At 35.2% G+C, this 25,943-nt stretch overlaps 1 protein-coding gene across 2 annotated transcripts; it reads right to left on the bottom strand.

Moving 5' to 3' along the window:
- Positions 1–2,232: 2,232 nt before the first annotated feature.
- LOC110095369 (60S ribosomal protein L7-2) lies at positions 2,233–23,475 on the bottom strand. Of its 2 annotated transcripts, XM_020820884.2 has the most exons (7): positions 18,414–18,541; positions 18,104–18,291; positions 17,920–18,017; positions 17,639–17,696; positions 2,915–2,994; positions 2,717–2,819; positions 2,233–2,634 (listed from the first exon to the last, which is right to left on the bottom strand). In XM_020820884.2, the coding sequence occupies exons 2-7, from the start codon at positions 18,281–18,283 to the stop codon at positions 2,419–2,421; spliced, it is 735 nt and encodes a 244-aa protein (XP_020676543.1). In that variant the 5' UTR covers positions 18,284–18,291; positions 18,414–18,541; the 3' UTR covers positions 2,233–2,418. The 2 variants fall into 2 exon arrangements, with proteins under 2 accessions (XP_020676543.1, XP_028552288.1); XM_028696455.1 differs by lacking the exons at positions 17,639–17,696; positions 17,920–18,017; positions 18,104–18,291; positions 18,414–18,541 and adding exons at positions 22,823–22,880; positions 23,105–23,202; positions 23,289–23,475.
- Positions 23,476–25,943: the final 2,468 nt, after the last annotated feature.

Below are 25,943 nucleotides of genomic sequence, written 5' to 3'. Positions count from 1 at the left end.
GTCATCTTAGGAGATTTCATAACATATTTCCTATGTCACAAGCAATTTTACGGATCTTATTCACAAATTGAAAAGTGTTTATGGTCTACATGGTTCATCTCGAATAACAGCAAAAATAGTATTAGCATTAACTTTATATATTCTATCTCATAATGTATTTATTGGAATTACATATGAGCACTTCCAACATTCGACTGAAACAATCATCCAATATTTTTCTGTAAGATTAGAGGCTTTAGTAAATTTTTCATCGGTAGTTTTGAAGTCCAAAGATCCTTACTTTAGAAATACGCCAAGAGAGAGAATGTATGATAGTCAATATATGTCATATTATAAGGTATATTTAATTATCATGATATTATAGGATTTTTAATAATTATGCTAATATAACAAATATATCTTAGTTAAGAATGTATTGGAGCGACTAATGGGACATATGTGGATAAACGAGTTCCAAATAGGAAAAAGTAAAGTACATATGACGATTTGGCTCACCAACATAAAATATTATAGCAGTGTGTGACTTCAATATGTGTTTTACTTTTATCATGTCAAGAAGTGAAGGAATACACATGAAAGCTGAATATTCAAATTTGTAACTCATAATAGATGCAATAACTTTCTTATACCACTTCCTGATAAACTGTTTATCATAATAAATTTACTAATACTAATTTTTTTAATAAATTATATATACTTTAAAACACATAAATATTATCTTTTGGATGCTGATTATTTGATGTAACATAGATTTTTTAAGCCATTTCTAGATACAAAGTATCATGCTCTTAATTTTTAAAGAGGAAGTTAATCGATACAGGAGAGGCAAAAAACTTTCAATAGACAATACTTTTCAATAAGATGTGTAATTGAGATATCATTTGGTGTATGTAAAATGAAGTCGACTATACTACGAGATATGTCTTCATATTCATTCAAAAAATAAATTAAAATAGTGGCGGCAACAATTCCATTGCATAATTACATGTTATCCCACTCAAGTTGGTCTACAATTTAATATATGTGAAGCAAATCAAACATATATCCCACTCAAGTTGATCTACAATTTAATATATGTGAAGCAAATCAAACATATATGCCTCTAAAGACTTAAGGGTATAGAATTAGTCAATTATTATTAGAGAGAAGAAAATGTAATAAATCACGCGGTACAAGTTGAAGGTGCCGAAGAGATGATACAATTACGAGAGCAAATCATATATGTTTTATTTAGTGAGATGAATTAGAAATGTCTTTTCAACATAAAATGCATTAAAAATATTGTTCTTATTCTTTATTTTTTAAAATTGTAGTATACTTTGGTTCATGATAGGCATTTAGATTGATCAGTTTTTATATTATTAAACTGCATGCATGCAATTGTTGATTACATTGTTAGATGTATAAGCATCATCATTGTGCCTAATTACATAAATAAGCTACCTCAAGTCTAATACTTCAGCTTAAATTTTTGAGCAAATAAACGGCCCAACAAATAACAACTTTTTTCAAAACATTTTGTAACAACATTTTAGCCATGAGCCTCAACTGAGAGCTGCTCCCAAATCTGATACTTTTAATATGATACAATCAGAATTCAAATAGAAGTTTTTTAGCAGCTCATAAATGTAGACTTTTTGCTGAAGTTATTGCCAATAAAAACAGGGGCAATAAAATGTCCAATGATCTGCAAGCTACGGAAGTCCAAGATTAGGTTACATTGCCAAAACTACAGCATGATGAAGATGGTACAAAGACATCTCCAACCGAACTCCACACTCCTATTTGGCATCCGCAAACTTCTTCATTTGAACGGCAAAAAAGACGTTATTCTCTCATTCGTAAACAGTGCAACACCATGGTGTCTGTGCATTTTTGAAAAGAGAGCGGAGAGGATAAAAACCAGCTCACGTGATTGAGAAAGAATATACACAAAATATTATTGTGTTGAAAAATAGAATTCAACTGGAGTTGAATAACTTTATTTTGGAGTTGAAAATGAGTTTTTCAATAAGAGATGATCTAAGCAAAAGAAATGCAAAAGATGATGCGCTATAACAATGATTTGTTTTTCAGTTAAGCAGAGCACCAATGGCATGAGAAATAGCAATAACACTTCAAACAAGCTTAATGAATACAAATTCGATATCAAGAAGAAGATAGATCGCAGACAAGCCAAGACTTTCAAAAGAAAGCTCATTTAGTAAAGAATAGGCAGAGAGATACCTTAGATGAAGTACTCAAAACGTGCAACTGAGATTGGATTAACTTTAACGAAATTCAATTCAAATGTAATAGTCAAGAATTAAGCAAGTAGAGCTAATTAAACTTAAAACAATTTAAAGTGCCAAAATTGCAACACAATTTCATGTCTCTTTTCAAACACCAAAGACTGGTAAACACAGGAAACACTAAGACTTAATTCATCCTTCTAATCAGCTCATTGATATAGTTCTCCCTATTGCCAGCATCTCCACCCTCCACATAATGATTCCTCTTCTTCTTAAGCCCTCCAAGTGGTGCTTTCAGCTTGAACGGCCACAAGAAGTTATTGGCCTCTTTGAAGTGAGGACCCACAGTGAAAATTTCATGGATGAGGTCCTCAATGCAGATTATCTTATGCTTCCCAAGACCCTGCCAAGATAAAAATATTAAAATTTCATAAAATTTAACAAAAAAACTTGTGAGTTTTAAATGAATGTTACAAGAACAAAACCTGCTCAATGATGGAATTGTTGGTTAATGGAATTCTTTGCTTCTGCAATTTCCCATAGCCTCTCTTGTAAATCAATTCTCTCACACTTTTCAGATTAGGATAGCTGAAGCATTAAGAATGACAAAATAATCAGCCATATTAGGCTAATCAAATGCTACTAACAATGAAAAAATAAAGAAACAGAAAAAAAGAATTTACCCATATGTAACATAAGGCTCCACCCTCCGAAGCATGTTTATGGTGGCCTTGTTCACCTTCAGGAACACACCATTGAAGATCTACAAAAATTTGTTGGCATGAATAAATTACTAACTTGACAGTACTTGAGTACAAGCTCTAAAAGAAAGGCTGACAAATCCATAAAGTTCCCGATAATAATTATCTTTTCGTGAAAAAGAACACATATCATTTCTTCTGCATTGCTCTAACTTATTTATACTTGCAAGGACACTTGAATTATTAAAAAGAAATTAATTGAAAAGAAATTATTTTCTTTCTGACGGGAAGAATGAATTGGAAAATAAATAATAAAACATGGAAGAAAAAATTTTATCTCAAACCAATGACTTATTTTTCTCCTACAAGAATAATAACAACAACAACATCAAGTCTTTATCCCACTACGAGAGGTCATGTACATGAATCTTTTTTCTCCACTGTGTTCTGCTTAAAGTCAAATTTTCATTTAAATCTAATAAAAAAAGATCATTTTTAATATTTTCTAACTAAATCTTTTTAGGTCTACCTCTAACTTTCTTAACATAAGTCAAATCTAATACATCTACTCTCTTAACATAACTTAATTCTATCCTAGATTGAGAAAAAACAGGAATGAAAATGGATTATTAGCAAAGCTTTCATGATGCCTACACCGCTCTTGACTTGTGAAACAATAGTTACATCCAACCCTCACGTTTTCTTAGCGTCAACCCTTTTGAGAGACCTCTGCCCAAGAGTCACAGCAAAGAGCATAAGGTGAAAAACTGAGGAAGACTCGGCGATCCTAGACTATTTTTGGAAATTTGACGCGTATATTCTCTGGATTTCTCACGATTCCATCATTTGTTAGGTATGAAATGTTCAAATCTAACAAGAAACTGTCGATCTTATTCTTCTTTTAGCTCAGGGCTGCCAATTAACGTGCCCAAACAATAAGAAACTGATCGATCATATGCGGGTATATGCAATTCACAGTATTTTCTCACTTCCTACACACGTAGATCAAGAATTAAGATGAGTATTCTCTGAGGAATATTTTCTAAGGAAAGCATTACAACACTAAATTAGGTTTCGTTTGGGACAGCTTTTTTATAGCTTTTTAGTAAAAAAATTTTTGAAAGCAGTAAAAAACTGTGGGCAAAAGCTGCCCCAAACGAAACCAAAGTTTCGAAGGAAAAGGGATGGAAAGTACTCGGATAAGCCATGAATCCACGGGGAGAGATAGGAAAGAGATAAAGCAGGACACTTTTATTCTAATTCAACAATCAACTAACACAATACAAATCATGAATGCCTATTTATATAAATAGAATTAAGAGAAAATTAAATAAAATTTAATAATACCTTGAATATAATCCTAAATAATTCAAATGTAAACCTTAAATTAATCAAAAGAAACATTAACAACAACTTCCATTAAAAATATTAACTTAAATGAAATAACTAGGAGAAATCCTAAAATAATCTAAACTTAAATTCTCTTGGGCTGCATTCACTCCATTAAGCCCGATAAAACTCTTCTCCTGAAGGGTTGCAAATAAAGCCCCATGCTTGGATGTCTGATGTCCATGGTGGAGGCGGAAAAATTACTCCATAAACACCCATTGAATTTTCGAAGTATGCATATTGAGCTCAGGTGTGAGAAGGTAACGAAACTAACAAAGTTATAGCAGTATAAAACACTAAACAGCGTGAACTGAGATATGAATTTAGCCTTCTTTATTTCTCATTTGGCAATATAAGCCACTCATTACACTAGTAACTTCAATCAGTAGTGTAAGATTTGGTTGCACTGTAGTAGACAAAAATTCTAGCAGGGTTTAAGACCATCATAACATCTATAAAGATAATTGTATGCTTCTTCAATTGCATCATCTTAAAACCTTCAAGTAATATTTTTCCAATAAACCTAACCAAAACTAAATTATACACAAAGGATGTTCAAAGCTATGTAACAAAATAGTACCATCAACTCCATAAAGGGAGTTGAGAACTATGCAACTCCACACGCAAGTTTTTTATGTTTTCCATGCATCTTGAACAATTCAATTTTCTTGATTGCGTTGATATCGCAATAATAGCAATAATATGCAAAAAAAATTAAGATTTAATGTTGATGCTCTGATATCTTTACTTCTAAGAAATATAAAAATAAAGAGAATGATTTATAGAATAAGAGAGTAGTCATTTTCGAAGATCGTAGTTGGAATGGAATTGAGCAGGGGGTCAGGATTGACATTATAGCAGTATAAAACACTAAATAGAATGAACTGAGATATAAATTTAGCCCTTTTTATTCTCCTTAGGCAAGATAAGCCATTCATTACACTAGTAGCTTCAATCAAAAGTGCAAGAATTGTTTGGATTGTGATAGATATAAATTCTAGTAAGGGTTTAGGACCATCATAAGATCTATAAATGTATGCTTCTTCAATTGCACCATCTAAAATTTTCAAGTAATACTTTTCCAATAAACCTAAACAAATCTAAATTATAAGCAAAGGGTGTTGAGAGCTATGTAACCAAATAGTACTGTCAACTCCATAAATGTAAAGGGAGTTGAGAGCTATGAAAATCCACGCACGAGTCTTTTGTATATGTCAATAGGCAAAAGAATTTATGACTAAGAGTCGATGCTTTCAACTCTTTACCTCTAAGAAATATAAAAATCAAGAGAATAATTTATGGAATAAGAGAGTTGTCATTAATTGGGAAAAGTTCGAAGATTGTAGTTGGATTGGAATTGAGAAAGGGTTAGGATCAACTTGTATGATGATGAGATATTGCAAGCAATATAAGCAAAAGGTAACTGATTGCACACAAAATGGCAAAGTTGGCAAAAGGTGTGCAGGGACAAAAAATTGCTCCAAGAATGAATAGGAATAGGATAAGTTGGGTGTAACATGGCAGCATGCTGGAGAACATTAATGCAAAAACCCAAGCAGTAGCAAATGTGAGCAAGGGCTAGTTCAATGCAAAGAGGGTACTAATACGATGCAAACAACCGGATGACTGTGTCTGATATCAATTTGATAAACAAGCATGCAGGAATCAAAATTAAACTTTAACCATCAAATGATGCAAAGCCGAACTAAAAGAAGAAAACTTTAAATCCATCCAATGAGATGAACGGAGAGGCTAATAAGTCATTAGCTTCACTTCATCAATCATCATCATTAACCTTCTCCAACCTATTTTTGGCTAGCTTTATGAATCCCTATTTCTCATGTATTCCTATTAAGTGTTGTGTTAAATATGTTCTTAACAAATCCTTTTGAACAACTAATATTCATGCAACCTAAAGTTTCTACCTATTTATCTTCCCAATCCTTTGACATTAAATTTATCAACTCATCAAACGGACACATTTTATACACTTCTTTGTAAATATTCAAGAAATATAAATCTATTTGTAATCATATTATCTTCAATAGATGTCACACCAATCTATCGTCTAATAAAATCATTCCTTAATCCATCTTGTTTCATAGCACAAGACACATCCATCTTAACTTCACAATTCTTGTCACTCAACTTTTATTCAAATGATATTTTTATAGCTCAATATTATGATCTATAAAACCTCACTAACCTAATTTTGATAATTAAAAATTACTTTTAAGTCTCAATGATACCCTCCTACCATATAGGACTCCTAAAACAATCCATTTTTTATCATATATATTATACTTTTGTATCATTTTACTTCTAACAATATTGAACAACAATTATAAACATCAAACCACTAAAATTATACATTGTATGCATAATACTCGATTTTGTTCCATTAATTCTACAATTTTTTATGTTCTTGATATTTCCACCACTAGTCAAAAATTTCACTTACTACTGTAATAAACCATTCCAAAGTTTGAGAGTTTTTCATAAGTAAGGATTGGTACAAATAATAAAAAAAACTCCCAGCTCATAATCATTCAAAGTTTTCCTCAATTCAAAAATGGCTTCATCAAATTCAAGTTGACTAAGTCATAAATAATGTATTTCAAGCTCAATTTAAGCGTGAATTGAGTTGGAATAAAAAAAAAACTAGTTACATTACATCATTAAATTTCATGTTAATCAAAATCTAAGGACTTCGAAACAAATTCACCGGACCCAAAACATATTTCAATTTCAAGTCCAACAGGAAAAAAAATTTTCTTGTCTGACTGAAATTAATATCAGCCTTGATTATAATAATCGTCATAACTACTGATGTAGGTAGGGGGGCAATTGATGTGCCATGGCTTGTGGGCTGATTTTTGAATTTTTACCCAAGTTCCTTGGCTTGGTTGTTTCGGGTTTTGCTGCCTAGTTGGGGAGCTGCTGTGTTCTGCTACCTTTTCAACTCATTATGCGAGCTGGCCGGTTTCACCCCCCCCCCTTGTTTTGGCCTCTTCGGTTCCTCTGCCTGCCTGATTCCTTCCCCCTGGCGCGCTTGTCCGTTCGGTTGATGTGTCCTGCTGGCCCTTTGGGTGCTGCTCCCTTTGGCTGCCTTTTTCCCTTCTGCCTCCCCTTTGCTAATTGGATACTATGGGTGGCTATTTGGGTTGTTTGGCTCCCTCTCCTCTCCTATGTATAGTGGTGGCTGATTTGAGGCTTTGGAGAGTATGTTATGATTTTTGGAAAGAAAACCTAAGGGTTTCTTGGATAGCTTGCGAGCTATGTATCCCCTTCTCTTCTTCTATCTATGATTTCACCTCGGGTTTCTTATCTACTTCTTTTCGCCGCAAGTGTCCACTACATTTGTATCTTTCTTCTCAATCAAAGAAAAGCTTTTTTAGGTGTTTTTATGTTCTAAGATATTGTTTGTCTTGTGAGTTGTAAGGTGTCGTTTTGTTTCATTTCTTGTGCTAGTTTCTTGTGTTTTTTTTTAAAGAAGACGAAAGTTTGTATGCAATCTAGCTACCCTCTAGATTTTTTTATTGCATCAACAACGCTAAAAAAATATAAAGAAAATGTTAACCCATAATATAAGCCAGCAATAATAAGAAATACTAAGGCCACTCCAAAACTGCTTTTTATACTAGTCAATGATTTGTTATATATATTTTAAAAACGTCAACATATCTTTAACACACACATTTATGCCTTAAAATACACCAAATTTATTCAGATGGCTATTTATCACATGGCTTCTTAAGACAAATAAAATTCAAATGATTATTTCTTTATTCCATATACTTCTCCATTAATATTCTTAAAAAAAAAAAGCTTTCATAATAAAAATTCCTGGCACAAAACAATTGATTCTCCAAAATTGATGTTTACCTTTTAACGATTACATTTGATTGCTCATTGCATTACTCATAAGTTTGATTCTTCTATAGTTAACAATATTGAGCATCAACTTTGTTCTTAAATGCTGGTACTAAAATATATTTTTAATCATTGAGCGTCTTCTTAGTCTTCAAAATTATATTAAATAAATCACTATAATATCTCTCATAACTCCCTAAACCTTCATCTACATCTAAAACTTTATATCATCACATCTTTTCTTATAGGCAACTCCAATTTACTTCCTTGCATTAAATGATTGATGTAACCAAAATAACACAACTGATGCAATATAAAAAATGCTAGGATTGCAGACTCAATCCAAAAATATTGCCAACAAAATAAGACTTCCTTTCCATAAACATAAGCAAACAAAACTTTAAAGTTCAACCACTTCAAAATCACATTAAAAGGGACAAGAATATAATACCATATAACTTATCATAATTTTGAGAATAAAGATACAAGTGGAATGATAACTATGGATAAAAGAAATAGATTGAAGACCAAGACGAATTAGGAGTAAGAGAGGAGTAAGAGAGTTAGAAGATCATAGCTTGCAAGCTATTACAACCCGCAGGTTATAGATTCCAAATATTCATCTCCAAAAACACTCCTTTCAGCGGCCAAAACAACCAATTTTCAACCAAAAGCAAGGAAATTCAACAAACAACAAGGAAAATGAGAAGTCACACAAGAAAAATATAAAGTAATATATCTTGACTTTATCAATTCTCCCTTGGTGGAAAAATATCATCCCTTGATGAGATTGCCTTAGAAATTTCCAAGATGTTCTGATTGCGGCATTTTCGTTTCTTGCATTAAAGTGTCATACTTTCTTCGGATCATCTCCTTTGCTTGTTCAAACTTGGATTAAAATTGACGCTTCTTAGTTTTATATTTTTCTGCACATAAATAGAGTTGTCTTCGAATTTTGAGAAGCTCATTATGTAGTGTATTAAAAGAACATGCTTAAGGTGGAACTCATTTTGTTGTTGCAAAATTTATCCTCTTGAATCCAAGGAATAGCTGGCTGACTTTCAAAAGCTACAAAAATCAAATTCATCTTGAATAGGAACTTCAACTTGTTGATTGTTTTGGATTTCTTTTTTTTAAGGAGAAAGAAACTCACACAACAATTTAGGTGCTCTGATATCAAATTGATGTATTTTGCCAACAAAACAAGAATTCCCATGAACATAAACACACAAAACTTTAAAGTTCAACCACTTCAAACTCGCATTAAAAGGGACACTATAATACCATATAACTTATCATAATTTTGAGAAGAAAGATACAAGTGGAATGACAACCATGGATAGAAAGAAAAGATAGAAGACCAAGATGAACTAGGAGCAAGTTATTACAACCCGCATGTTATAAATTTCAAATAGTCATCTCCAAAAACCCTCCTTTCAGCAGCCAAAACAACCATATATATAGAGAAAATAGATCCCAAATGCCACATAAATGTGCCACCAAAATAGCCTCTAAAATCCCTCCAAATTAGCCCATTTAGGGGCTGTTTGGTTGCCTGAATTAGGAGTGTAAAGTAAAACATTTACCTGTATTTATTATATTTGGTTGTTTGGATAATTTTGAACGGAACAAAAGAAAATCACCGGATGCGTTAGGAGTGTATTACGGAGGCTGTTTTGCGTGAATTAGAAACCCGCTCGTATTGAGCGGGTTATAAATTCATCGGAAGGAAGAAAAGCTTCCTCGTCCCGTGTTGTTCAGCTTCATTGCACGATAGGCTTCTTCGGCTCCTTCGTTCTTGTTCGACTTCGCTCCGGCAAGCAGCTCCGGAGAGAGTTCGCTCCGGCGAGTAGCTCTCTCGTTCGCCCCTCTCTCTCTCTCTCTCTCTCTCTCTCTCTCTCTCTCTCTCTCTCTCTCTCGTTCGAGATCAAACTCTCAAAGCTAACCGAGAGAGTTGAGAACGCAGAATCATGGATATTTTAATGAACTTGAGGGATGAAGCGTACACGAGAGTTGTGGACGAACTTTCCGACATGATTACCAGCGGCGAGACCATAAGAAATGAAGAGGAAAACATCCGGCGATTCTCCGAGCAAATGATCTACGTCAGGGAGATCATCATAAAGCTTCAATCGCAGCAATCGGGAGGCCAGTTTACCTGTAGTTCCACTACAGCCAACTTGCTCCGCCGGATTGAGATTGCGGTCAACAACACTCGAGAAACCATCGAGGGATACAAATCCAAAAGATCACTCTTACGCTTACTATTCTGCCGCTCTGTCATCTCCATACTGAACCAGTCATCCAAGGAAATCGCCGACGTTCTCAGCCTCCTTCCCTTAACTGACATCGACATCTCTCTCAACATTTACTCCAATCTCGACGCCATCATACATAGCTTAAAGTCCATGGAGCATAAGCTTGAGGAACCTATATCATAGTGGAAGCAGAGGAACGCGCTTATCAACGCCGAGAAGAACGCTAAGAAGAAGCTAAGTGATGCAGCAGAAAGAATCAATTTTGACAATATGGAGTCGACAAATCAAGCCCTGGAAGAACTTAAGGCTGTGATAAATGAAATGCCCAGCTGCATTAGTGAGGCTACCGACAGCTCCTGCAAGCTTGTTCAAAAGCTGGCGGAGCTCTTGAAGAAAAGCACAGGCGCAGGAAACGCCGGCTTGGTGTTATGGTGCCTCGTATTCATTGCACGTTTTTCGTAGGAAAACAAAGTAAGAATTTTTAGTTAATATTTGATTTTAATCTGGATTGTATACCACCAAAATGGTTATCTTCTTGTCGTACACACAGCTGGTGACTATCTCTTCAAGATTGATATCAAAACAGATGATATAAGAGTTGTACAAGTTACAAGCTCCCTTCTTTTGGGAGATGGCATGGAGCTTCTGTCACCAACTAAGTTAGTAGTTGCAGGCACTACCTCTGCTAGAATTCTGGAGTGCTTCGATGATTGGAATACTGCAACTGTTACAGAAAGATTTATTTGACCTTTGATGAGTGGATTGGCTATAGTTTCCTATTTCTATAGCTAATCTAACCTTGTTTTCTTAGAACTTATTTAAATCATCTTGATTGTTACCTGATAAAAGTATTAAATTGCCTTAGCATGAGCTATAGTTCCTTTGAAGCTTAATAATGTTGCTTCGTATGGTCTTTACTTTTAAACTTATTCTACTTTTTTGTAAGGTTAACTCGTTCAATAACTATATGTTTCCCTCTTCTAATAGTTGAAACCATGGGATCAACGATTAATGCTGAGTATGGTATTTTTGAGTTTTCATATGTGTACTCTTAAGGTATGTTTCAATGTTATGATTAAGTAATAAATGTGTAGAGTTAATTACTTGATTTTTAAGAACATTGTTTTAGAGTTCTTTTCACTTTTCTGTTTTCAAATTGAGAAAGACTATTTAAAATTGTGCCTTGCGAATCTTTGTTTCTCTCAATGCTTCAGTTGGGTCTTTTTGCCGCATAATTTTTGTAAAAGAGACATCAGTTGTACCGATGCAAACTGCATGTATACTGAGTGATTTTGCAAATATGGTTCTGACGATGTTTGCTGCGATCATCACCGCCTTCATTGCGCCGGAGGCTGCAGGGTCGGGGATACCGGAGGTGAAGGTGAACTTTACTGTTTTCTGTTTTCAAGTTGGGTCTTTTCTGTTTTCAAATTGCTTGAATCACTTTCTTCATGGTGAACTTTACTTCAATCACTTTTTAGTTTCTTTTTCTTTCTTTTTTTTTTAATGTCTTCAACTCCTATATCATTCTTGTGATTGTTACCCTCATGTAAAATGAATTGCATTGCACCTTCAATATTGTTCTCTTTTTTCATGTGAGTTTGAGTGGAAGGTAATGGGAAAAGAGTTGTAAAACATAAATAAATGGTTGCAGATTAATAATAAAATTTAAATGATTGTAGATTAATAATCATCACACAGCTCACTTTGCTCCGTTTTGAGAGTTTTGGAAGGCTGCTTCATTTGGAACAGCTTTCATATTGTTTTTTACAACGATTTTTTAATTAATTTTTTACTGAAAAGCTATTTTGCAAAAGCAAGAAGAAAGCTATCCCAAACGAAGTTTAAACAATCGGTGATTACTTTTATAAATACATAAGTTATAATGACAAAAAAAATTACAAATGCATTGTTTTTAATTTACTCTGGATATATCTAACCAAACAAGGGAAACATTTCTCCTGCGTTTACTTTGCAGACAAACAAACAGCCTCAAAGTATTTGAAATGCACTACATTTACTTTACACTGCATTTACTTTACATTGCGTTTACTTTGCAGACAACCAAACAGTCCCTTAATGAGGATTTAATGCACTTAGTAAAGGAAAAATAGCAAGGTGGAAATCAAACAGCCACAACAAAAAAAAGTGGACTACAGCATGGGGAAAACAGCCATATAAGGAAAGGCAGCAATATGGAAAACAGGACAACAACATGAAAAAAATAGATAGTATGGGAAGATCAAACAACCACTTTAGGAAGACCAAACAGCAGTAGGAATATGAGAAAACATCAAGAATTTTCAGCCAAAAGTAGGGAAATTCAGCAAACAGCAAGGAAAATGAGAAGTCACACAAGAAAAAATATAGTATTTTTTGCTTACATCAATGATACAGACTTCAATATATTTTCTATTATGACCTACAAAAAAATCTTTTAAATCTCACAACAACAACAACAACATCAAGCCATTATCCCACTACATGAGGTCGACTACATGAATCTTTTTTCTTCATTGTGTCATGTTAAGGGTCAAATTCTCATCTAAACCTAATAAATAAATTCCTTTAAATCTCTCATTTAATAATTTTTCATTTTTATATCTACTTGATATATTTACTTTAAACAATATTTTATAATTTTAATGCATAAAATTTATCAAAATTCGTAGCTTTATCTTATTTATTCTATATATCTTTTTTCTTCATCATTATTATCAAAACTAACATATAGATTATCAGTTGTAGTTTTTACTTTACTCATTATCATCTTTACCTGACTTAAAATTGAGTAATATTAAATTTTAACCCCATTCAAAAATTTAAATTTGTTTCATGCCTCACAAGAGCTCAACACCCCCATCCTTAGCTTGAACCTTTAATCAGCTTATTGTTTAATTCAATATGTTCTCCGACTATATATCTCATTGAGCGTGTTGATATAATTAGGATAGATACCATTTTTGGCACTTGAGTTGTCTTACACATCATGTCTATTGAATAGTGTATCTCGTTGTAACAACCCATTATTGTTATTATGTGTCAATTTATATTTTATTACCATCATTACAAGTCCTAATTTTGCATGAAAAGTTCTATTTTGGTTGGACATAAATTAATCAACTCTTTGAAAAAGTAATGTTTAAAATTGTGCACTTTGAGGGACTTTTTGATGTAGTGGATCGTCGGAAGATGCGACCTGCAAGAAGGATTTGGGTTTTCCCAATCCAGGGAAGAAGAAGGAGAAGCTTTCAAGGCTTTTAAAAGGGGATAATATCATTCAATGCCCTTTTTCTACTACAATGCACTCATATTTATAAAACTAAAAGAGTTTTCTAGAAACTAGATAAGATGTTCCTAAGGAGAACAATTATAGCTTAAAATGCACCGCATCATTCTCCCCTTGCGTAAAAAGAGCTCGACTCCGTTTGAGACTTGTTGATTAGAAAGGAGGTAAGGTGGCAAACAAATTCCTGGATCGAAGACTTTGTTCTCAATATTTCTCTCCTCTGGAATAGTCTTTTGGAAATCCACCAAACTTTCCAATAATATCATGTTGGAAGAAGAAGGATAAGTACTTCCCCCAAGGAAATCTAGGTGGGCAAATGCAAGGGTAGTAATGTGTTGCTGAAAGAGGTTCCGAGTAACATCTGGATTGCCCTCCGAAGTGTAAGTCGACCGAACTTTCTTCCATCCTGCAGGAAATTCTCTGGAAGTGATGGTCTTCCGCTCGGCTGCGTACCTCGTCTCATATTCGGCAAACTTTGCAGTCCACTCTGCTTCAAGAGAAGCACCTTCAGGAGAATGCTGGCTCCAATGGTCTTTCACCTTAAAGTTGGTGGATGACAAATCCACAATTTAGGATCAAATTCCTCTGTCATTTCCTCTTCATACACCTATTGCACGAGATTTGCTTTTCCCTTACCACCATGCTTCACTATAGCTAGAAGCGAATTGTTCCTGTACAAATCAGTTCCATCCTCCATGTTAAGTGCAATCACGTCTTGATACGGCCCGCTGTTATCCATAAGAAGATCTAAGGCAAAATTTTCAACGGAGAACTGAGTGTAATGCTTCATTGCTTGGCCATAAGGGGTGTGTGATAATGCATGGTCAATAGCTGTTTTAAGCCCAGAATATGTGTGATCAACAGTGGAGTAAGAGGACTTAGCTGAAATTTTATCGAATTTCTGTCCAACCCCCTCTAGCCTATTCAAATTTGGTTCAGATTCTTTAGCAACATTTTGTCGAACAGCTTGGGGACGTTGTGTTGTATCTGCCTTGTCAATAGAATTTAGACTATGCATTTTCACACCTGTTGAAGTTGTCAATGCTTCAAAGACAAAAGAGGACTGGGAAGCAGAACTCCCAAAAGAAACAGCAGGTAGAAAGCTTAGAGCAGAGGAAAAGGTCGCAGCATTTCCAAATGAGAATGAATATGTTGAAGGTGACGGTAGCTGATTGGGATGGGTTGCGGTGCCGTTTAGGCCGAGACTCACAAGAACGAGGCAGGCAATTCTGCCATCGGAGGAGCAGGATACGCCGGGCCACCTGCATTGGCCAGATGTTGAATGGTTGCCGGCGAAAAAGAAACTCAGGCGGATACCGACGGGGTCGACTGCGGATTTGCGGGATAGCAGCGTATAAGCGTCGGCTTCGGAGTCTTGCGCGGCGGACGCTTCACTCTTATTTGTTGAGTCATTTTCCTGCTTGAGGGCACCATGAAGGTTGAGGATCTTACAGAGCTTCTCCGGAGAACGGCAGTCGATGCTATTTCTCTCGATCTTGTGTGATATTTCCGCCATTGCTGTGGCTTCTTCAAGATCAAGTGGCTGTGTTGAGCAGATGCTTACCTGGGCGGAAATGACCTGAACGTCTGAAGAAAATTCGGTCTCAAACATGCCAGAGTGCTGAGTGTTTGGATTGGAGTTGTCTTCAGCAGTTTGGCCGTCCGATCCTGGCATAGCATCAGGAGGAAAGGATTCTGTCTGACCACAGTGTGCTTGTCCCGCCCATGATCTATAAAACCTCACTAACCTAATTGTGATAATTAAAAATTACTTTTAAGTCTCAATGATACCCTCCTACCATATAGGACTCCTAAAACAATCCATTTTTTATCATATAAATATCTACATTATATGTCCACATTATATATCCACATTATACTTTTATAATTTTAATGCAAAAAATTGATCAAAATTCGTAGCTTTTATCTTATTTATTCTATATATCTTTTTTTCATCATTATTATCAAACCTAACATATAGATTATCAGGTGTAGTTTTTTACTTTACTCATTATCTTTACCAGACTTAAAATTGAGTAATATTAAATTTTAACTCCATTCAAAAATTTAAATTTGTTTCATGCCTCACAAGAGCTCGACACCCCCATCCTTAGCTTGAACCTTTAATCAGCTTATTGTTTGAGTCAATATGTTCTCCGACTATATATCTCATTGAGCGTGTTGATATAATTAGGATAGATACCATTTTTGGCACTTGAGTTGTCTTACACATCATGTCAATTGAATAGTGTATCTCTTTGTAATAACCTATTATTGCTATTACGTGTCAATTTATATTTTATTACCATCATTACAAGTCCTGATTGTGCATGAAAAGTTCTAATTTGGTTGGACATAAATTAATCAACTCTTTGAATAAGTAATGTTTAAAATTGTGCATTTTGAGAGACTTTTTGAGGCTTATGTCTAACCATTGGAAGAAATAAGTTCCTTGGGATGCAAGTAATAAGGTATAAGTCTACTTCATGGTTTGCATTAAAAATTTTGAAGGATGAGGAAAATCCCTTGATTATTAATTGAATGATAAGTGATTTGAGGATTTGTGGGCATAAGGCCTTTTCTTCTATAGAACATAAAGAGCAAGACTTAGCCTTAATCTACATGTCTAATTTCACATTACCAATCTTGAACATTTAAGTTGCTCAATAATTTTATAACAGATTTTCTTGAAATGGAATCATATTAATGATTATAATGAATAGAAATTTTATTTATTATACTCAGCATTACTTTTAAATATACATATACATTGAAGCATGCTAAAGATGCAAGTAATAAGGTATAAGTCTACTTCATGGTTTACATTAAAATTTTTGAAGGATGAGGAAAATCCCTTGATTATTAATTGAATGATAAGTGATTTGAGGATTTGTGGGCATAGGCCTTTTCTTCTATAGAACATAAAGAGCAAGACTTAGCCTTAATCTACATGTCTAATTTCACATTACCAATCTTGAACATTTAAGTTGCTAAATAATTTTATAATAGATTTTCTTGAAATGGAATCATATTAATGATTATAATGAATAGAAATTTTATTTATTATACTTAGCATTATTTTTAAATATACATATACATTGAAGCATGCTAAATTTCCGAGTAAAATGGTTTAAAAGTTTTAAAAAACATAATGAAATTTTATTTTAGTTCATCACTAAATTTTCAATCAAGAAAGAATCATATTTCTATTCTCATCACTCTTAAAACACCCAATCACCAAGAAAGAAAGAATATATTTTTTTTACTTTATCTTCTCATAATCTTTTTCTTTTCTTCTCTTAAGTAGCACTCAAAGTTCAAATTTAATAAAATTATTTCTTTCATTTCTTATTACTAAAACAACATCCTTAACCCATTGGAGATCTCAATGAGCTCACTTGAACCAAACATCACCATCATGTCTTCACTATTATCCAAAAGAGATGCAATGAACACAATCACACAATCAAATGTCCCATCAAGCAATATTCGCTCGACTGCATAACTCAAAGGGAATGATCAAACAATTAGTCAAACAACGCCAAAACGAATCTTCTCAACCAATCAAAAAGGTTTCTGGTAGGTCAACCAATTGTATGAGCTCAAGATGTTATTGTATCAAAATTAAAGGAAATTGTCGGTGTTAGACTACTAGAAAAACCAGGTATACAATGCATGGGAATCATGTCTTTACCGCCAGACTGAATAGCTTAGAAACAACAAATCAACAAAAATAATTACATTAGCTTTTGATCTAATGATATTTAATAGTCTTTGGTTACAAGAAGATTAGGAGCAAATCAATACCAAGTTAAAAAAATATCTATTCTATTTCACAATGAGGACAAACATAAGGAATCATTTACAAATTTCTTGAAAAATGATAGAGGTACGAACCTGTCTCAGACGCAAAAGCTGCAAAATCTTCTTAGTCTTCGGGTGCATAGCATTAATACTACACGTCATCAATTAGAGGAATGAGTTTTCAAACACAATATATGTTAAAATACTATGTAGCATAAATTCAGACTAAAAGATAAAGAAGAAAAAAAAATTCGACACAACGGCAAAGTTAACATCTGCTTATTGTCATCGTTGAGAATTATGTCAATTAGCCAAATAAGAGATTCTTTAGATCACATGGACGGCAAATTAATTCAAGAAAAACGAAGGCATACCCGCGGATTCTGATGATAAAAAGAAGCTTGGCTTCGGGACACACATAGAACCCTCCCTTCAACCTAGCCTCGCGCTTAAGTTGAATTAGCTCCTTTTCCTATCCAAAAAATTCCACAAATTTTGCAAAACACTCCAAAAAATAAGGATCAGGCAAAATTAAAGATCTTCCAATCTTTCTCCAACCTGATTCTCGTACTCCTTCGCATACTGCTCTGCCCTCTTGAAAATTAACTTGCGGTTCTCGCGGTTCTTCTTGCGCTTCTCTTCAAGCTTCTCCTTTTTCTCTAGAGCCCACTGATCCTCTCTCTTCCGCTTCTTCAGAACTGATTCAGGGATCACGTTCTTCGCCTCCACCTCGGCCATCTCTCCCTCTGCGAAATGCAGAACAAAGCAAAACCCTAAGTTTTCTCAAATGCTAATGAAATGGAAATCCAAAAGAAGCACCCTAACGAGGAAATAGCCAAGAAAGCAAGGTTTGCGTTCTGATGCTCACCTCGCTACCTCTGTAACCGATCACGAAGTGGCGGCGAGGCTGCAGAGCTACAGCGGCCTTAGGTATTTGAGGGTTTTCCATCGCGTGAGGCTGAACCGATCCAACGATTAATTCTTCACGTTATACACAGAACAAATCTCATCCGTAGGATTTGATGAGTATTTTTAGATAGGCTATTATGTTTGTGTTTAGTATTAACATTTAAAAAAAAATTTCTCAACCATGATTTTATTCAACATTTTAAAAAGAAAATTTGTTAACTTCAATTTTAGGAAAGCGAAAAAAAAAAGTGTCTTCGATTTTCCTACTGCCATAAAAATAATAAAAATTTATCATAGTAAGGAAATAACATTTCTCATAAAATCATACAAATGAAGAAATAATAAACATCATATCTATCAGGACTTTTTTGGCTTTTTTTTTAATACGTGTGATATATCATCAAAAAATTAACTTGATTGGGCACGAATCTCTGAGCAAAATCAAGTGGGAAACTTCAAAAATTAAATCGGAAATCATTTGAATTCCAATTCAATAAACTTACAGTCGAATTGAACGTCTCAAAAATACAAACCCAACGACACCAAATTTGACTCAATCTGAGCCCAAATAAGTCCAAATCAAAGCCCCAAAGCACATTTGAAAGGTTCAGTCCATAATTTGGATTACCGAACAGTTTTCAAACATGACATGCTTATATACAAATCGAGCGGCTCGACGAGACGAATCCAACAAGCCCAAGATCATCAAATTTTGATATCAATAAGACATTCAAAGGTTTCTACCAACCTCTGACTTTTGTCCATCATCGGACTTTTGTTAGACTTCTACTCGACGTCGAACTTTCACCCGTCGTCGAACTTTCGTCATACTTCTACACGATGTTGAAATCACTGGACTTATGTCCGTCGTCAGACTTATACCGGATACCGAACTTTCGCCCGTCATTGGATTTCTACCTGACACTGGACTTCTGCCCATCAACGATCTTTCTGACCTCCTTCACTAGACAATAGTCTTTCTAATCACTATCGCCCTCCGACTACTGTCCTTCTGGCCTTCATTGCCCACCGACTACGGTCTTTACGACCTTCATCGCCTGCCAACAAAGGTCCTTCTGACCTTCATCATATGTCGACTATGGTCCTTCTGGCCTCCGTCACTAGACAACAGTCCTTTCAACCTCTATCGCCCACTAACTACGATTCTTCTAACCTTCGTCGCTAGTAAATGGTCTTTATGACCTATGTAGCCATAGAATAATCTTTATGACCTCCGTTGACTGTCAACTACGGTCCTTATAACCTCTGTCACTAGACAACGGTCCTTCCGACCTCTGTAGCCCATCGACTACAATCCTTCTGACCTCCATCGCTAGACAACAATCTTTATGACTCCGTTGTCCGCCGACTATGGTCCTTCTAACCAAACAAAAACATCAACAATGATTCTTCCTGTTTCCACCTTGAAACACTCTCTGTATGATGTATATTTGTTACATCAAGCCAGGGCATTCCCCTATATGAAGGGCCTCATTATAATCAACTACAAATATTAGTGGATACATTCAATCTGGGCTCAGCCCCACAGTTTTTCTCCTCTTTCAGAGGTTTTCCACATAAAAATATTGGTGTTTCTTATAAATGTTACACCATCTCTTTTTATCTGTATGTATGTTGAATCTTCATACAAAGCTAAGACATTAAAATTTATACTTCTCTATCACCGTGAATATTCCAGGATGTAATAATGTAGCACCATATGTGGGATCATAGTTCCCAACTAGAGGGCAATTTTCGCTTCAACCTCAAATGGTCGTTTATGTCATTGCCCTGACGTCAGTTATTGATACATCAATTTCCTAAGAATTAAATATTGACTAGGGGGAAACCTTGAGTACAACCGTGGTCAAAAAGATTCCTCCAACTCTTTTAACATCTAAGACGATATCTTGGGATCATAAAGCTTATAACAAATGCAATGATGCTTCCAATAAATTTTAAGCTTTATATAGTCCCTAGCTAGACTTCTACTCCTTAGGCAAAGTCTTAATCTCGAGCTAAAAAAGGTAGTAACATTGTAAGGATAGGTCATTCTTCACCTTTTATTCATGATACACACGGCGTTCGTGCCCTATCAATCAAGACAAAATCGATCACATGGGGATTTGATTCAACCTCTTATATATATTAACGTCATCAAGCATTGCTCTAACATACAACCTCGAATAAGTCATACATCCTTGGTGGATTATTCTAACCTCTTCTATATAGGTTAACATCATTGAGCAATGATCTGACATATAATTACGGATAGGTCATACATCCTTAGTAGATTTTCTCAAACTCTTATATATATGTTAACGTTATCGAGCAACACTTTGATATACAACCTTGAATAGGTCATATATCTTTGGTGGATTTTCTTAACCTCTTCCATATATATTAACATTATTGAGCAATGCTCTAACATATAATCTCGGATAGGTCATTCATTCTTGGTGGATTCTCTCAATATCTTCTATATAGGTTGACATCATCAAGCAGCTCTCTGACATACAACCTCGAATAGGTTATACATCCTTGGAAAATTCTCTGAACCTCTTCTATATATGGTAACATCATCGAGTAGTACTCTGACATACAATCTCAGATGTGTCATACATCCTTGGTGGATTATATTGACATCTTTCCTATAAGTTAACGTCATCGAGCAGTGCTCTAACATACAATCTCGAATAGGTCATACATCCATAGTGGATTCTCTAGATCTCTTTCATATGGTTAATATCATCGATCAGTACTCTGATATTCAACCTTAAATGGGTCATTCATCCTTAGTGAATTTTCTTGACCTCTCTTATATAGGTTAATATCATCAAGCAGTGCTTTGACATACAATCTCATATAGGTCATACATCATTAGTAGATTCTCTCAACCTCTTCTATATAGGTTAACATCATCGAGCAGTGCTCAGATATACAACCTATGATAGGTTATACATCCTTGATGGATTTTATTAACCTATTCGGCAGATGTTAATATTATCGAGCAATGTTTTGAGTGAATAATATTCTATGAGAGCAAGTGATTCATAGGGTCATCACTTATTCAAAAATCTTATAAGATTAAAAAGCCTCAAAAGGTACAGTTATACAAAGACCTTAACAAGATAAAAAGCCTCAAAAGGCACAAAATAAATTTATATTTAGCAAAATGCTAATAGACACCCACCATTATCAGCCTTTCGATTGATGTTCACTTTCGGTTCTTCAGTTCATATTAGCTCTCATCAGTTTCTCGCTCAACTACTAATAGTCATGCCCTCAAACCATCTTCTTTAGCTCTCCACCCGGCATCGACTGCCACCAAATTTCCTCCCAACCATTGATTATCATCAGACTTCCACTCGATTGTCAATCGATGTCGAACTTCCGCCCAATTCCCGATCGCCACCACACTTTTACATGGTCGTCGATTGTCGCTAGATTTCTACTTAAACATCATCAAAATTCTTCCTATATACTGAGAATTATTGCTTCTCCTCTCGAGTACTATTACCGTCATATCTTCTCATATCACCCTCGTATGCAAGATGTGTTTGATCTTCATCTGTCAAGAACAATTTCATCGTGAGTTCTTCTATATAAAAGAGATGTATTAAAGCTTGATAGGGGATACCACCTATCTAAAATAGTGGAATGTTTCTAATGTAAGAAATGAAAGTTCGTTAGGGATGTTAAGCCCTATAGAACTGGCCCAAGCTAACCAAGAGGGGGGGTGAATTGGTATTTTTAAAAAATTCTTTTCACAAAGAATAAAAATTGCATAAACCAAAATCACACCACAAAAATAAATGCGGAATTAAAAGTGCGGAAGCAAGAAATAAGAACACATAAATTTATAGTGGTTCGGTTAACTCGACCTAAGTCCACTCCTTGGAGGTACCCTCCAAGTATTGCACTACAAAACGTGACTCTCCTTTAGCCCCCACGGTTAGGCGGAGAAGCCCTCACAAGAACCTCATTTTTGCCACCCCGGCAAGACAAAGAACATATCTCCTTTAGCTTCCTCCTAAAGCTCGCAGAGAACCACAACCAAAAGCTAACTCCTTACCTATACCGACCCTTCCACGGACGAGAAACTCTAGAGGTGTTAGATTACTAGAAAAACTAGGTATACAATGCATGGGAATCATGTCTTTACTGCCAGACTGAATAGCTTAGAAACAACAAATCAACAAAAATAATTACATTAGCTTTTGATCTAATGATATTTAATAGTCTTTGGTTACAAGAAGATTAGGAGCAAATCAATACCAAGTTAAAAAAATATCTATTCTATTTCACAATGAGGAGAAACATAAGGAATCATTTACAAATTTCTTGAAAAATGATAGAGGTACGAACCTGTCTCAGACGCAAAAGCTGCAAAATCTTCTTAGTCTTCGGGTGCATAGCATTAATACTACACGTCATCAATTAGAGGAATGAGTTTTCAAACACAATATATGTTAAAATACTCTGTAGCATAAATGATTCATACTAAAAGATAAAGAAGAAGAAAATTCGACACAATGGCAAAGTTATCATCTGCTTATTGTCATCGTTGAGAATAATGTCAATTAGCCAAATAAGAGATTATTTAGATCACATGGACGGCAAATTAATTCAAGGAAAACGAAGGCATACCCGCGGATTCTGATGATAAAAAGAAGCTTGGCTTCGGGACACACATAGAACCCTCCCTTCAACCTAGCCTCGCGCTTAAGTTGAATTAGCTCCTTTTCCTATCCAAAAAATTCCACAAATTTTGCAAAACACTCCAAAAAATAAGGATCAGGCAAAATTAAAGAGCTTCCAATCTTTCTCCAACCTGATTCTCGTACTCCTTCGCATACTGCTCTGCCCTCTTGAAAATTAACTTGCGGTTCTCGCGGTTCTTCTTGCGCTTCTCTTCAAGCTTCTCCTTTTTCTCTAGAGCCCACTGATCCTCTCTCTTCCGCTTCTTCAGAACTGATTCAGGGATCACGTTCTTCGCCTCCACCTCGGCCATCTCTCCCACTGCGAAATGCAGAACAAAGCAAAACCCTAAGTTTTCTCAAATGCTAATGAAATGGAAATCCAAAAGTAGCACCCTAGCGAGGAAAAACCCAAGAAAGCAAGGTTTGCGTTCTGATGCTCACCTCGCTACCTCTGTAACCGATCACGAAGTGGCGGCGAGGCTGCAGAGCTACAGCGGCCTTAGGTATTTGAGGGTTTTCCATCGCAAGAGGCTGAACCGATCCAACGATTAATTCTTCACGTTATACACAGAACAAATCTCGTCCGTAGGATTTGATGAGTATTTTTAGATAGGATATTATGTTTGTGTTTAGTATTAACATTTAAAAAAAAATCTCAACCATGATTTTATTCAACATTTTAAAAAGAAAAATTGTTAGCTTCAATTTTAGGAAAGCAAAAAAAAAAAAAAGTGTCTTCGATTTTCTTACTGCCATAAAAATAATAGAAAATTATCATAGTAAAGAAACAACATTTCTCATAAAATCATACAAACTAAGAAATAATGAACATCATATCTATCAGGACTTATTTGACTGTTTTTTTTTAATACGTGTGATATATCATCAAAAAGTTATCTTGATTGGACACGAATCTCGGAGCAAAATCGAGTGGGAAACTTCAAAAATTAAATCGGAAATCATTTGAATTACAATTCAATAAACATACTGTCGAATTGAACGTCTCGACAATACGAACCCAACGACATCAAATTCTACTCAATTCAAGCACAAATGAGTCCAAATCAAAGCCCCAAAGCACATTTGAAAGGTTCATTCCATAATTTGGATTACCAAACAGTTTCCAAACATGATATGCTTATATACAAATCGAGCGGCTCGTGCTTATATACAAATCGAGCGGCTCGACGAGACGAATCAAAAGATCATCAAATTTTGATATAAATAAGACATTCAAAGGTTTCTACCAACCTCTGACTTTTGTGTGCATCGTACTTTTGTCGGACTTCTACTCGACGCCAAACTTTCGCCCGTCGTCACACTTTTACCCGATGTTGAAATCATTGGACTTTTGTCCGTCGTCGAACTTACACCCGATACCGAACTTTTGCCCGTCATTGGATTTCTACCTGACACTAGACTTCTGCCCATCAACGATCTTTCTAACCTCCTTCACTTGATAACAGTCTTTCTAACCACTGTCACCCGGCGACTATTGTCCTTCTGACCTTCATTGCGCACCAACTATGGTCCTTCCGATCTCTATCGCCTACTAACTACGGTCCTTCTGTCCTTCATCGTCTATCAACTATGGTCCTTCTGACCTCTATCACTAGGCAATGATCCTATCGACCTCTATTGCCCGCCGATTATGATCCTTCTGACCTCTATCGATAGAGAATGGTCTTTATGACCTATATAGCCATAGAAAGTCTTTATGACCTACGTCGCCCGCCGACTACTGTCCTTCTAACCTTTGTCGCTAGACAACGCTCCTTCCGACCTCTGTAGCCCACCGACTACAATCCTTCCGACCTCCGTTTCCAAATAACATTCTTTATGACCTCCGTCGTCTGCCGACTATGGTCCTTCTAACCAAACGAAAACATCAATAATGATTCTTCTTGTTTCCACCTTGAAACACTCTCTATATGATGTATATTTGTTACATCAAGCTAGGGCATCCCCTGTATGGAGGGCCTAATTATAATCAACTACAAATATTAGTGGATACATTCAAACTGGGCTCAGCCCCACGATTTTTCTCCCCTTTCAGAGGTTTTCCACATAAAAATCTTGTTGTTTCTTATAAATGTTACACCTTCTCTTTTTATCTATATGCATGTTGAATCTTCATACAAAGCTAAGACATTAAAATTTATACTTCTTTATCACCGCGAATATTCCATGATGCAATAATTTAGCACCATCTATGAGATCATAGTTCCCAACTAGAGGGCAATTTTGGCTCCAGCCTCAAATGGTCGTTCGTGTCATTGCTCTGACTTCAATTATTGATGCATCAATTTCATGAGAATTAAATATTGATTGGGGTGAAACCTTGAGTACAACCGTGGTCAAAAAGATTCCTCAAACTCTTCTAATATTTAAGACGATATCGTGGGATCATAAAGCTTCTAGCAAATGAATGATGCTTCCAATAAATTTTAAGCTTTATATAGTCCCTAGCTAGACTTCTACTCCTTAAGCAATGTCTTAATCTTGAGCTAAAAAAGGTAGTAACAATGTAAGGATTGGTCATTCTTCACCTTTTATTCATGATACATGCGGTGTTCGTGCCCTACCAATCATGGCAAAATCGATCCCAATGGAATTTGATTCGACCTCTTCCATATATATTAATGTAATCAAGCATTGCTCTAACATACAACCTCGAATAATTCACACATCATTGGTGGATTCTTCTAACCTCTTCCACATAGGTTAACATCATCGAGTAATGATCTGACATACAATCACGGATAGGTCATATATCCTTAGTGGAT

Source organism: Dendrobium catenatum, unplaced genomic scaffold (genome assembly GCF_001605985.2).
Source record: "Dendrobium catenatum unplaced genomic scaffold, ASM160598v2 fragScaff_scaffold_743, whole genome shotgun sequence".
NCBI classification, from domain to species: Eukaryota; Viridiplantae; Streptophyta; class Magnoliopsida; order Asparagales; family Orchidaceae; genus Dendrobium; species Dendrobium catenatum.
The sequence above is the reverse complement of the archived record's forward strand: the minus strand, read 5'-3'. Positions and strand labels throughout refer to the sequence as shown.